Genomic DNA, 15,029 nt, shown 5'->3' with positions numbered 1-15,029 from the left:
TTATCTGTTCTTTAGTAAACCTTCCGAAAGAATTTCTTCAAGGTGCCTCCATAATTTTTCTGCTTTGTAATCTGGGCTAACATTAAGAAACACAGACCACAGACCCGAGCTCATGAAGGTCTGTCGTCTCCAAAATCAGCAAGGCAGACACTTCCACCCCCTCAGATGGGAAAGGTCACCATTTTAGGCACACAGAATAGAAATACGCTGGGTTTCTTGGTTTGCCTGTGCTTCTCATCACTTCTTTCGGAAAAGAGAATTATATCGTTGCTCCATCCACTTGGAAAATGGTTCGGAATATCATGGTGGAAAGAGAGACTCTGCTTATTGATGCATTCAACAAATATTTAACACCATTTTTAATAATATCTTTAACACTGTAGGGAGCAAAATCCCCATCTCGCTTTCAGGGAGCTGCCAGAATTCATTCATTGCCCTCTGTGGATAGGTACAGATATTTCATCTCCATTTTCTCTTATGTTTCTCTGGAATTTATCTTCCCTGGATTCCAACTGCCAATGACTTAGTTTAAGACCTTGTCATGTATATCTTTTTTTTTTTTTTTAACCTGTGTGACCTACAATAGCCACCTGACACAAGCCTTCTCTCTTCCAGGCTCATCCTCCTCATACTGTCTTCTGCCCTCCTGCCAACCACAAATTTAATTATGTGCTTCTCCTGCTTAATTGTCTATTTCATCCCTGTCACCCCCTAGGGGGAAGCTCACACTCCACAGCATGGCCGTCTTGGCTTTCTCTGCATGACGTGAACTGGCTTCCCAGAGACCTTCCCATTCTTTCTAACCCCAGTTTTGGCTGTCCTCAACTTTGGCTACTTCCTTGGACTTTAGGGTCTTGTACACACCATTCCATCAGCTTGGAACCCTTGTCCACCTTCACAAGCTATTTCCTTTTCTGAAGCTATTTCCTTTTCTGACTGGGATCCCCAGACAGAGTTAACGGTGCTTATTCTAGGGCCGTTGTCATTCTACAGCTGGAGGTCTTTCTTAGAGAACCTATTACCAGTAAGCCAATAGCTTACTGGACCCCTTGAATGTTGATTAAGTTGAATTATTTTTTCTGTCTTTGATTAAAAAAGGAAACAGAAAACTGTCTTGGAGAACACCAGCCAAGTTTGCAAAGACTGAGGTGAAATCAATGGGAATAATTTAGGATTAACACACACACTAAAAAAAGACGGTTAATGCAAACTCAGAATTCCCTATCCTGAAAAAAAAATTTATTGCAGGAATACCTTCACACAGAAGTCACATCGTAGCCGTATACCAGTGTAACCTAGAGAAGAACTTACCCAGTGAGCCTCACTGCTTGATAGGTATTTCACAATTAGAGATTTATTTCTTAGGCTCCTTACATGTATATTCCCTTAAAATATAAGTATTCTCTGGAGAAGATAACAATTCAACAATAATCAATTTATCTTTTCTTGACTATAAGATGAAGGGAAAGATAACAGGAGGGCACAGAGCTCTGAAGAGGATGAGTAACAAAGGGAGGAAATGGGACAGCAAGAGGAAAAAATGCAGCTTCAAATATACAAAGTCTACAAAGAGATTAAGCATTAATATCTGAAAAATGATGATTTATTTTTACCAATGGTAGAGGAGAAAGAAAAGGGATTGAGTTTTTTTTTTAATTTATTTTAAGCATAACAGTATTCATTGTTTTTGTACCACACCCAGTGCTCCATGCAATCTGTACCCTCTATAATACCCATCACCTGGTACCCCGACCTTCCACCCCCAACCCCTTCAAAACCCTCGGATTGTTTTTCAGAGCCCATAGTCTCTCACGGCTCACCTCCCCTTTTTTGAAGATTTTATTTATTTACTTGACAGACAGAGATCACAAGTAGGCAGAGAGTCAGGCAGAGAGAGAGGAGGAAGCAGGCTCCCTGCTGAGCAGAGAGCCTGACGTGGGGCTCCATCCCAGGACCCTGGGATCATGACCCGAGCCAAAGGCAGAGGCTTCAACCCACTGAGCCACCCAGGCGTCCCAAGGGATTGATTTTTAGGGGAAGTTGATAATAGAATTATTATAATTTATTTTTTAAGGAAAGACTTATTTGCAATCCTAAAATAAAGATTTTTAAAAAGTAAGCTAGGTTCTGTTGAAATATGCTTATATGTTCGGAGACAGAAGATTTGACAGATGATCTCTAGAATTCCCTGTGATTCTCTGGAAATGAAATCATGGGTAAATCATGTGAAACAAGCGTATCATTGTAATGGATCTCTTTGCTCTATCGTGGGCCCCTGTTGCTCTATGAAAATTACCTCGATAAAGCTGATTATGACAGATGGTTATGTTATCCAGCTGGACAAACCTATTAGGGAAGACAAGTCAGATATGAAATAAAGGATCACTTTATTCAGATTTGCCAATCTTCCCTGGAGTCATTTTCTCTTAACATGCTCTGATTGAGAATGTGCTAGGTCATATATAAATTATGGCAATCTATAATGTAAAAAAGTGGCAGATAATTTTGACCTGAAGTGTGCTCCATTCCAGCTTCACTGCATTTGTTGGATATGAAGGAGAGATTTGGCAAGAAGCTGATGAACCAAATCGCTGTGAATGGCTAACTCCCCCCCTTCCTCAAGCTTCCACCCCACAAAAAGGTGCCAGAAATGAGGACTCATTTTCAGGATGATTTTCAGATTAACTCAGCTTCGGCATCTCAAAAATCCTAACTGGGATTTGCATGAGTGGCTCCCAACCCAAACGGTCAGGGTTGTCTGAGTGTCTGTGAAGTGGGTATCCGTATCCTGGCTGCCATTAACTAGGAGTTCTGGATTATGGTCAGGTCTCGGGACCTGAATTTGAACAGACTGAAGCCTGTAACAGGCTACCCTTGTTGATACCTCCTTCAGACTCACAAAACAAAATTTAGGTTTGCAGCCTCCTTTTGAAGTGGTTTATTCCTCAGTAGGTTTGATGCTTTGCCTCGTCAGCCAAAACACCAGATACAACCCTATAGCTGGTGAATCACATTTGGTGAGCAGAGCATTTGCATGTCATTCCACCCTAGCTTTTCAAAGAGGTTTTTAGGAAAATAAAAAACGGTCACATGTTCGTGAAGTCAAGGGAAAAAAATCACAATGGGCTCAAATTCTGTATTTTATTCTATAGGAAACCCCGAAACCCTGGTCAGCTTATAACAGGTCTGATCTCCTTCAGCCCGCAGTGCAAGCTCAAATAATCATCTATTGTTGGGTCAAGCTAGACACAATGAGGTCTGTACGCTTTCGTGACTACTTAGCAGCCTTTACTAAGGGGGAGACTTTTGGAAGGAGAGAAACGGGAACCAAAGCGGAGTTATGGCTCGGCAGAAATGACTGTGTACCAATTAGCCATGTTCACGTTGTGGTTTGGGGCTGCACCTGTTTTAAGGTTTGGGCCACAGAAGCAAAAACTGTAATTCAAAACATGCCTTTCTCAGCTTCCTTGGTGCTGGGTATTAACAGCGTTCTGGAGTCCCGGAGTGTGTACGTGCTTGTTTTTCCTGTGTTTTCCCTTGGTCTCAAGCCAGCCGTCGCTGGTTCACTACTAATTATAACTCATTGCTTCTCAATGCAGAGAGCATGTCTTTGAATTGCGGAGAATTCTGACTTACAAGAAAGAGGTGCCTGTTGTATTTCAAAGACAAACATACCAAAAAGACTTCTATTTACCTCAAAAAAAAAAAAAAACCCAAACTGGTTTTATTTTTATTTTGGGGACTTTGGTAACCCCCCCCCCTTGTTTTTTCTTTAGGCATTTATTCATTCATGAGTAGCTCTAGAGTTTCTGTTCCCAGGGTGAGAGTTAAAAACCTACATATAGTATCCTAATAATCAATAACTTAGATAACAGCTATAAATAGCATCAGTTGTAATATTCTGCCTTTATCTGCCTGATGTAAGGTTAAATTTTTAAAGAGGAATTTAGTGGCACAGATGAGTGTATCTTTCCATCCTCTACAATGTATCATCAAAATGTTTTAAGATGGTGTCTGCTCCAGGGGGAAGGTTCTCTTTATGTAAAACAATTTAACCACTGTTTTACTTCTCTTTCTCTTTTTACGCTTTGTTCATTTCTCTGTAAATATGAAGAATGGGGTGGGGGAGGAAGTCTTCAATGATAAAATATTTTTGGTAAATTTTGCTTTTAATAGAACTCTTGGGCTTCCCATTTGTTCCCTCCTCCTTAAAGAGGAAAACCAATATAACAAAGGTGTTTTATTCCTGCTCTTTTATGACTCCATAGAAAATCATTCTGGGATTATTTTAATGTTATGGTGACACAATGAATGATTATGCAATATGATGATGTACTGATGTACGTAAGTGAATTTTAAACCCTATGCCATGCCCGCTTATGGTTGCCTAGGATCGCTCAGCTTGGGGACCAGGACCATGCTCCTTGTCCTGGACTTTGCATCCCCGAGGCACCTGTGCTCCCTGCCTCTCACTCAGCCTCGCTCGTGTGCATTGTTTCAGGTGTCCACTGTGACAGCGTGTGTGCTGAGGGGCGCTGGGGCCCCAACTGTTCTCTGCCTTGCTACTGTAAAAATGGAGCTTCGTGCTCCCCAGACGACGGCATCTGTGAGTGTGCGCCGGGGTTCCGAGGCACCACTTGTCAGAGAAGTAAGTGTCTCATGAGGGGCGATGTCTGCCTTCCCTTGTTAGTCCCCAGGAGTTGCGGCTCCTGTCCTCTCAGCGCTTGGTGCCTTCCTGTTTCAGTCGAGGGGAGGGAGAGGAGAGAGACTAGGTCTCCCTGTTTCTCAAAGGGCTGTCCTTGATAGCACTCCCCAAGAGCTTTATTCTTTCCAGCCTTCAGGATGAGCCTAACAGATGGGGCTAGAGCCATTCCTTCTCAGTAATGATTTCTTTCAATGCCTCATTGGCATTATCATCGGGATACATCTCTCGATCCTGCCTTAAATCTTACAAATGGTGTTCCAGAAATCCATTGACCTGTAAATATTTGATTCAGCAATTTTGGCATTGGCCTTACCTCAATTACCAGAAGTCAACATCAGCCAAACCTAGCGGCAAATCATACATCGTGCTATTAGACTTACAGCCAGTGCTGTGGGGAAAATAGCACTGCGGAGTTAAAAATGGGGCTGTTGACATAGGTCAACAGGACTTGAAGTTAGGAAGGGATCCGTAAGATTTTACTAAATTTTTTAGTAAATGCAATCAAGAAAAGAGTATATGACTTTAAGATACCTTATTCTACTTTTTAAATAACTTTTTTTTTCTTCGCTTTGCGCATTCATCCTGTTTAATTTAAATTCAAGGAATGTCTTGAGAAGGACTTAGTTATGTAGCATTTTTTTGCTTGCTCCTTTTTCAATCACCATCATTTACCTGGATCACGTTGAGGAGGAACAAACCTTTCAATGCAGACTGGAGGGGCGCCTGGGTGGCTCAGTGGGTTAAAGTCTCTGCCTTCAACTTCGGTCGTGATCCCAGGGTCCTGGGATGGAGCCCTGCATCGGGCTCTCTGCTCAGCGGGGAGCCTGCTTCCCCCTCTCTCTCTGCCTGCCTCTCTGCCTACTTGTGATCTCTGTCTGTCAAATAAATAAATCTTTAAAATAGATTGATCGATCGATCGATAGATAAATAAATGCAGACCGGAGATCTTTATTGCCAGTAATGACTCTTAAAGAATAAGGGATTGACACATGGCTTGAGAGTATTTGGGGGGTATTTTAGAATTGAGTTTCCTTTCATTTGTTTCATCAACAAAAATTTCTTCAAGCCTCCATTCTGGGTCATGCCTTGAGTTAAGTAGGACCATAAATGAGAATTTTGAGAGGACGGAGACATTTGCCTGCCCTCGAGCAATCCAGTCTAGCAGTTTCTTTTCATTATTAAAGAGTACCCTTCTTCCTTCCATGGTGGTGATTTTATACTTGGAAAATTCTCAATATTGTTTAAAAAATTTTTTTTTCTTTTTACCCCTAACTGTAACTGGAGACTGATGTGGAATTTGAGACACACATCCCAGGAATGATAACTGTTGATGTCTGATCTATTTTCAGTCTGTTCTCCTGGTTTCTATGGGCATCGCTGCAGCCAAACATGCCCACAGTGTGTGCACAGCAGTGGGCCATGCCACCACATCACGGGCCTCTGTGACTGCCTGCCTGGCTTCACAGGTGCCCTCTGCAATGAAGGTAAGGTGTGCGAGTGTTTCAGAGAGACGTGCAGTGGTGGGCGAACCACATACAGTCTGCCCTTGGCGGAGCCCGAGGACACGTTTTCCGCTCTCAGCTCCCCATGCCTTCTGGTGCACTGTGTCTGGAACTTCTGCAGATATGACTAGGAACTTCTGAAAAGCTGGCTTCCTGCTTTGGCAGAATCTCTTTATTCTCTGAGCTGTGCTACTCTTTGGTATTAACTGGAAACAGCCTCCCGTGAAAAATCAACAGAGGGAAGAAGGGTTTTGGCTCCCTGAGTGAGCAGCCATGAAGTCAGATTTCTAGAAATGTGATGATGTCTCCTGGATTGGGATGCCTTCCCTTCCTAAGAACCTTTGGCTTCATGTGTCTGCTTAAAATGACCTCATTCAAGATGAGGAATGCTGTTGAGTGGCGGCAGCCAGGAAATGGGAAGCTGGGGAGATGACCTTCAAAGTCCTTTCCTGCCCCAAGACTGGAGTTCCATGAGCTGAGATGTAATTGTGCATTACTGACCCTGTAACTTATTCACAGTGTGTCCCAGTGGCAGATTTGGGAAAAACTGTGCTGGAGTTTGTACCTGTACCAACAACGGAACCTGTAACCCCATTGACCGATCTTGTCAGTGTTACCCAGGTTGGATTGGCAGTGACTGCTCTCAACGTGAGTCTTGTTCGAGAACAACCATGTGTATCTGTTTGTTTCCACATTCCTTAGGATGGAAGTATGAGGGTTTCTATAATCAGGAAATAATAAATGAATAATTATAATATGCCTTATTTTAATTTTAAGTGGCTTTATTCCCCATTAAGAGCTCTATGCAATGCTAAATCCAAATGATGTCTTAGAAAGAATCTAAATAGGTAACATTTTGCTTATTCACTTTTCAGTGCTGGGTGCATAAGAGCCCAATGTGCATTTATTTGTTAAAGAGTTAAATCTGTGCCCTCAAGATGATTGTTGCTCTGCCCACCTTACTGTGCAGTCAGCCCACGAATACAGTGTCCGTTGTGTCGGTTGCTGTTGCGGTCAGCATTGCCCTCTGGGCATCAGGCAGATCCGGGGCACCATGCTTGCTGAGTCCTGACGCTGCTAACGTCTCGCATGCTAGGAGGTGGGGTGGGAGGACGGCGCCCTCTCTGCCGGGTGCTGACCCCCAGGCTCTAACAGAACTCTCCATGCGTGTTGTGGTTTCAGCTTGTCCACCTGCACACTGGGGTCCAAACTGCATCCACACGTGCAACTGCCACAACGGGGCCTTCTGCAGCGCCTATGATGGCGAATGTAAATGCACTCCTGGCTGGACGGGTCTCTACTGCACCCAGAGTAAGCAACCGGCCTTCCGAGGCTCTCGGAGGGGGGGGGGGGGAGGAGCCACACCCAAGGAGGATGCCAGCTCACCCTCCGCGCACCTGAGCTGAGCTCAGCTGGGACTCCTGGAGTTGGAGGGTCTTGCCCTGATGACTGCTAGACGTTTAAATGTTTCTGTATGTTTAGATGCTGTCAAGGTCCAGGTTTTCTGTCTGCATGTTGTGTCAGGATGGAACCTTGCTGGATGTGGTGGTGTGCGGCTCCTTTCCCAACTCTCCTTCAGCCAGACCCTGTTTGTAGGCACCCAGCTCCCTATCATTTGTACATACATGTTCATGTCTGTACATATACATGTATATGTGTATACACATACATCTACTGTTTCTACCATGTGATCCTTTATTTATTTATTTATTTATTATTTATTTGACAGAGAGGGAACACAAGCAGGGCAAGTGGGAAAGGGAGAAGCAGGCTCCTCGCTGAGCTCCTGGGAGCCAGATGCAGGGCTTGATCCCAGGACCCTGGGATCATGACCTGAGCTGAAGGCAGATACATAACGACTGAGCCACCCAGGTGCCCAGGATGTGATTCCTTTTATTTGAAAATCAAAAACAAATCAATCTGTCAATTGATTGGGAAGGTGTATGGAGAGTGATGAAAATCTTCTATATAATTCTTCACATTGGGGTAGTGGTTCCATGAATGTATACCCTGTTATTTATTCCAACAGCACAAAGGTTAGGGTAAGTGACAGTGACTAGAAGGCAGTGAAGATGACAAGCCCCCCTCCCTAACATAACTCGTGCTTTTGGGGAAGGTTTCCTTGAGTGAGTTTCGGAATCACCAGGGGGCTCTATACACGCATGCGGCTGGCCCCGCTCCCAGAGTGAGTGCCTGAGTCACCGGGGCTGGGGTGGAACCTGAGAATTCACATTTCTGACAACTTTCCACATGGTGCTGCCAGGCTGCTCTAAGAGCCACTAGTTCTTTTTTCCATTTTATATCCCATAGTGTCCTCATTGTTTCTTCTTGTATGAGGTTTTTGCCTTCATAGCCTGTACTGTGCAAAGTACTCCACAGCTCAGCACTGTCGGGGGAAAAAAGACTCTTCTCTGCCCTCTTGCCTTCAAATGAATGAAGGAAACAAGACAGGAAAGCACAAATTATGATTATTAATAAAATTGTATAGTTTATTCTTTTAAAACATTTTTAATAATAAAAGAATTTTAAGTCACAGAAATGAGCTGAGAAGGAAAGATGGGTCAGAAATTAGGCACTTCTTGTTGAATACTAATAGGAGATATAATTAGTGAAGAGGCCGAAAAAGTGTTTTAAAACTTTATGGGAGGGGGTGTAGACCTTGAGCCATGATTCGAAAGGAAGAGCTGGCAAGGAGAGAGCTTGTCTTGCGCATAGTCTGCCAAGATTGTATGCTGAAAGGGTTTCAAGCTCATTAGGGAAAAGTGTTTATAAGTTATTATTTATCATTCTACAATCTGGGTCTACCTCAATCAGAGGACCTTTTTGAGTGGATGTAGCAGAAGATGGTGGGCAGAACCCAGGGTCTGGAGCCAGACTTGTCTGCGTTTGTATCACGGCCCGGCCAGCCTGCTGCTTGCTGGCTCTGTGACTGAGGGAACCTTCGGGGCTTAGTTCCCATTTGTAGGTTTATAGGTGGGACTACCATAAAGATTCAGTGAGAGGACACATGGAAAGCAGCAGCTGGCAAAGAATAGGTGCTGAATAAAAACATGGCAGTGATAGTTGCCCCTGCAAGCTGACCTCTGTGCTGTGCCTCTGTTTCCTGAGAGCTGAACTTTCATTAAAACCTCTCTTGAGAAAAAGGGAAAGTAAAGATCCCATGTGATACTTAGAAATAACCCTAGACGCAGGCTGTATTGTAGCTTGCCAGGGATCCCTGAAATCCCCCTGCGTGTCAGCTGCTGGCCTGTGACAGCCTGCAGGGCCAGTGCCTATCCTTAGCCCAAAGGCCCCAGGGGTCTGTTTCTTGCATATCATGCACCGATGGAAAGTTTGTTGCTTTTTTACAAAGCGCCTATGAAGGGCAGGGGTTTAGTTTTGCTTTGTAAGTTTAGCATTCTACATACACCTCTGGTGAAGGAGCTAGTATTATCTAAGTTAGTGACAAATACAGCAGATAGAGCTACAGCAGACTTAGAGACACTCTGTACTTTTAAGTAAAAGCATAGGTGTGATTTTAATATAAAGTACTCATTTCAGTCCATGGCGCTTGAGTCTGGGAGTCTAGTAGCTGAGGGAAGGAATACAAGGAAATGCCCCCATACCTCCATGGGGCTGAAAGCATGCTTTGCTAGAAGACACTCATCTCTGGGAGCCCCAGCAAGGGTTAAACTATCAGGTGTGGAACGGTTCTGCTTCCCACTCATGAATTATGACTCCTTGCAGGAGCATCCTGGGACTTCAAAGAAGCCTTTGTGACAAGCTGAGATCTGTGTTATTGTCTTTATTCACTCTCCAGTGGCTCCGCATCCTTCAGATTTAAACACAAACAGTTGGAAGCAAGAGCTTCTTTCTGGTTCTCTCAGCAGCCTCCTGACTCTGCTATCTTTCCCTCCCTTGCAGGATGTCCTCTGGGGTTCTATGGAAAGGACTGTGCATTGATATGCCAGTGTCAAAATGGCGCTGACTGTGACCACATCTCCGGGCAGTGTACGTGCCGCACTGGCTTCATGGGGAAGCACTGTGAACAGAGTGAGTATGAGAGTGTGACACATCCAGCTGGTATTTTCCCCTAGCACCAGTTGTCCTGTATGCCTAAGAATATGAAGGCAGGACCTGCAACTTTTAAGTTGTCTAAACCGATGGCTGGTCACTTCCCGGCCCAGCTGACCGTTCCCCTCCCAGAGGCCACCTGGGGTTCCTTGCTGACTGTCTTTTCCTTCAGACCTCTTCTGGGTAAGTAATCAGCGCTCTGGGTGGAGGGGGTGCGGCTCCAAGGATGAAGACAGAATTCAAGTTTTCCATCTGTTCACCCTGGCTCTCACTCTCACTGTCCTGCTTATTTTTGGAACGGGGCTGCTCAGAACTGTACGAGTCAGTCAGGTTTTCTTCACGGCAGACACAGAGCCCAGGTTGCACCCTGGACGAGAAAGCATTGTCTGGGGCCAGACCAAGAGCACAGGAGGCAGGTGGGCTCCCAGTCCCACTGGGGGTGGGAACCAGGTCCACGCAAACGTTGGCACCCCCTTCTGACAGCCTTCTCTAGATGGTATTTTTATACTGTTTCCCCTAGCAACTTCTCATCTTAGTCTATCTGACCTCCAAGACAATAGATTGCCTTAAAACTTTTTGTTGCAAGACTCCCACTCCAGAAGAACATGCTCTGTTGCAATTATGCATCCTTGTCTTGCCATTTCTGCCCCTACAGCTGTGCATCTGCAGGGCTATAAGAAAATTAGTGCTAGACTGAGTATTTCAATGTAGTCTATTGTTCCTTTCCTCTGACTTTCATTCAATATTTTGAACGGATAGATAGGGTCTTAGAGCTGTATGGGGCTCACCCTCGTGTCATAGATGGCAGGAAAGGGGGCAGGACCTTTGTGGCTTATCAGAGGGGGCATTCCTGGGAAGGTTGCATCAAAGATTATATGGCTGTAGGAGCAGTGTGGCCTGGAAAGGTGGATCAGCATAGCAGGAATTTGGCAATAAACAGTCTCCCTCTCTCCACTCCAGTAGCATCTCCCAGCACCCCTGGATGGCTAGGTTGTCTCCGTCTGGTGTGCTGAACCTAGAAATATTTTTGCGTATTTTCCTATCTAGTACATAGCAGGAGTTACCTCTAGGAATCAGCCTGGGCAGAAATGGCCCAATTTGAGTTTTGTACTGGTATTCATCTCATCCTGAAACCCATACTGAGTCACACAGTTGCCTGCACACCCCTTGTGTATGCAAATATTGTGCATCTGTGTGTATAAATGTCTAAACATATGTGCACATACATATACGCACAGAAACCAGAAGAGGCTCTAAACTGACTTTCCCTTGGAAGCCAGACTGGTTATGGTCTTATTTTTAAAAAGCTTCTTAAGTCCCTCCGTGATTACTTTGAACATCCAATCAAAATGTTCCTATTTTTGGAGACCCCTCCTGATGCTCATTTGTAAACAGAAACACTGTGTTTGACAGAGAACTCCAATAATAATAGCACATTGCCCCCTGCTGCCCACTTTGCAGAAAACATTAGTATTTGGGGATGATTTTTAAATTTGACATGCCTATACTCTTCTTTGAATCTATACCCAGCTCTTATTAAAAGTGCATCCTAAAAACCTCTCCATTTTGGTCTCTCAGGCTTCAACCTGCACATCCCAATTTTGAGTCATTCTATAGTAAATGAAGTTCTTATCTAGAAAATTAACAAAAATTGCCCCTCTTTTGTCCCCTGCTCCCAGCTAATCCAAGTCACAGTGTGCCTGTAGGAGGATCGCTGAGCCTTCAGTAAACTGCTCATGTTCTCAAGGATTTGGCTCTGGGTTATGCTCTTCAGTCTTCTGTCCCACCTTTTTGCCCAGTGGGGTCATCTCAGATTGCCCTGGCAGATGGTCTTCATCAGTTCCGTTGGGCTCTACAGAGTGTCTACTTACCCATCAGAGAAGTGGGTGCATAAATACTGAAGGAGTCAGGAGCTGTGGCAAGGAGCTCAGTCTCTGGCCCCGTGCAGCCTGGCCTGTGAAGTCCCCCCATAAGTCAGGGAATTCCTGTCAGCTCTAGGACTCCCTGGGTAGTTCTACCTGCACAAGGATCCCCTGGAAGTTCTGCCCTCTAGACACATGGGATCATGTAGTAAGAGACAGCCTTTTGCCCAGATGCCCAAGACTGGAGAGCTTACATTGGACTTTCAACTCCTTCTCAGAGTGCCCTGCAGGAACGTACGGCTACGGCTGTCGCCAGATATGTGATTGTCTGAACAACTCCACCTGTGACCACATCACTGGCACCTGTTACTGCAGCCCAGGCTGGAAGGGGGCACGATGTGATCAAGGTAAGGACACTAGTGCCTTGAAATGTGTAACCCCCATGTAGCCAGTGTTAAGAATTTGCACCTACCTTATCTGATGTAAATGGGCTTGGGACACTGCAAGGCACAGCTGGTTATTTACTTGCCAGATGGATGCCTTATCATTGCTGTCCTACAGGTGAGGAAACTAAAGCTCAGAGAGGCTAAGTAATTTACCCAAGGTTGAACAGCTAATATGTAGTACATGGCTATATGTAGGTCAGGGCTTAGATGCCAGATTTGTCTGATTCCAAAGTTCATGAGCTTTCCAGTGTGCCTGCAAATGTTTCCACCTTTATTGAGGTATAACTAATCTGTGAAAAGCAACACGTGTATGCTACTATATTAGAAATAGATATGCACACACACACACACACATATATATGACATATATGACATAAAGTGTACAACCTGATAAGATCTGACATATCCACCCATGAAACCCAACCACAGTAAAGACAGTGAATGCAGCCATCACCCCCCAATGTTACCTCATGCCTTTCCCTGCCACTACTGACCCTGAGGCCCCAGGCAACCCCTAAACTAGTTTCTGTCACTACGGATGAGTTTGTATTGCTAGGATTTCATGTAAATAGAATCGCACTGCATTCTCTTTTGTCCGACTTCGTTTGCTCAGCATAATCATTTTGAGAATGAACTGTATGGTTGTATATATCAGTGCTTCAGTTCTTTGTATTGCTGAGTAGCATTCCATTGCATGGGTGTATCATAATTTGTTTACTGATTCACCTGTGGGTGGACATTTGGATTGGTTCCAGTTTGGGGCTATTATAGGTAAAGTTCTTATGAACAATAGTGTATCAAGTCTTTGTACGGAGATACAGTGCCATTTGTCCTGGGTAAATCAATAGGTGTAGAATGATTAGCTCGTATGATAGGCATATGCTTAACTTAAAAAACAAACAAACAAACAAACTTGTGCAGGGCCTTTGAGAAATTTCTTCTGATGGTTCTGAAGTGTGATGCCCAGAGAGCTCCTGGTTTGTGTGGCTATCTTCAGGAGATAACACTCTCATGGACTCTAGAGTTGTAGGTGCCATCCCCTGAAATTGTGCACTACATAGGCATTCCTAGTTCATTTCCTTTCATTAGGTAACTTCTACGTGCTCACAATTTGTATTTGTCCTAACAATAGGAGGTCGAGTTTCACAATCACATCATTAATACACATGGCTTGTGATCACACGGCACTAGTCTCCGTGCTCTGTGTTATGGGGCTGGCTGTCTAATAAGTGTAACCCTCAGAATCATAAAGTTATAGGGATGTTTGAGCTGGAAGCACCTGCATTGGGGCCAGTTTCCTCCTCTATAGTTAGATGGTAAAACTCTGGCTGAAGTGCTTAAAGAAAAATTCAGCACCTCTGGATCAATTTTTTTTTAAGACACCCAGTTTCTTGACTCATGGTTCATATCTTTCCTGTCCTCACTAGACTGAATGCAAGAAAGAATTATGTAAAGCTATGGTTTAAATTTTAATAAGTAAGCTTTTAGGGCCATGTTGTCAGGTGTTAACTGGGACGGACCTTTCGGTCATGGAAAAAACTGCATAGCGCAGTATCTCCCAGGGTAAAAAGCCCACTGAAATTAGGATAAGGCAGACCCTCATCTTGGACCAGATTTATAATGGAGTTCCTTGCTTGGAAGGACAATTACTCTTAGAAATGTTAAGGATAGACATAAAATTAATTAGGCAGTTGAAGCATTTAGAAGTTAGCCTTTCATAAGCTTACTGTTGCTTAAGAAATAAAGCATGTTAAAAAAAAAAAAAAGAAAAAAAACTAGATAAATTATTACCTCCAGTGAATTCCTGGTCTGGTCTGAGTGTCTATTTAGTGTTTATGCGAGAAGCTCCCAAACCCTACAGTGAAGTCTTTGGGTTCTGGAAATCCAGTCGGATTTTTGAGGCATAGAGCTGCCTTTTTCCGGGCACAGACCAGCCGACAACATCTGCAAATGAAGAATGTTCGTTTTTCCTTCTGCGGTTTCTAAAAGTTTCCAAATTAACCTTTCATGAACTGAAAATATCCCGGCATGGGCCCACTGGGAGAAGTTTGTAAATTGGGTTCAGACATTTGGCTGGCACCTGTCGACCTTCCTCAGACCTCGTCTTCTCCTTTCACTAGCTGGTGTCATCATAGTTGGAAACCTGAACAGCCTAAGCAGGACAAGTACGGCTCTTCCTGCTGACTCCTACCAGATCGGGGCCATCGTGGGCATCATCATTCTTGTGCTGGTGGTGCTCTTCCTGCTGGCCTTGTTCATTATTTATAGACAGAAGCAGAAGGGAAAGGAATCGAGCATGCCAGCAGTTACCTACACCCCTGCTCTGAGGGTCATGAATGCAGACTATGCCATTTCAGGTAAGACTGGTCCCTAGGGCCATCTTACTCCTTGAGAAGGAAGGTTTCATCCTGGTTCTTTGAAACTGGGGCATGTGGCTGGGTTCTCCGTTGTTGTCCAGTAG

The 15,029-nt window shown here is 44.3% G+C and overlaps 1 protein-coding gene across 2 annotated transcripts in view; it reads left to right on the top strand.

Moving 5' to 3' along the window:
* MEGF10 (multiple EGF like domains 10) overlaps nt 1-15,029 on the top strand; it is a 163,242-nt gene that overhangs the window by 136,506 nt on the left and 11,707 nt on the right. For both annotated transcript variants that reach the window (XM_045075557.1, XM_045075559.1), the window contains exons 14-20: nt 4,502-4,648; nt 6,055-6,189; nt 6,727-6,855; nt 7,390-7,518; nt 10,111-10,239; nt 12,401-12,529; nt 14,689-14,925. In XM_045075557.1, coding sequence (XP_044931492.1) covers nt 4,502-4,648; nt 6,055-6,189; nt 6,727-6,855; nt 7,390-7,518; nt 10,111-10,239; nt 12,401-12,529; nt 14,689-14,925 — 1,035 coding nt within the window. The remainder of the gene's footprint in view (nt 1-4,501; nt 4,649-6,054; nt 6,190-6,726; nt 6,856-7,389; nt 7,519-10,110; nt 10,240-12,400; nt 12,530-14,688; nt 14,926-15,029) is intronic.

The sequence above is a fragment of the Mustela putorius genome, unplaced genomic scaffold (assembly GCF_011764305.1).
Source record: "Mustela putorius furo isolate JIRA1106 unplaced genomic scaffold, ASM1176430v1.1 tig00000145_pilon_pilon_pilon, whole genome shotgun sequence".
Classification (NCBI taxonomy): Eukaryota; Metazoa; Chordata; class Mammalia; order Carnivora; family Mustelidae; genus Mustela; species Mustela putorius.
This window is presented reverse-complemented; position numbering and strand designations above follow the sequence as displayed.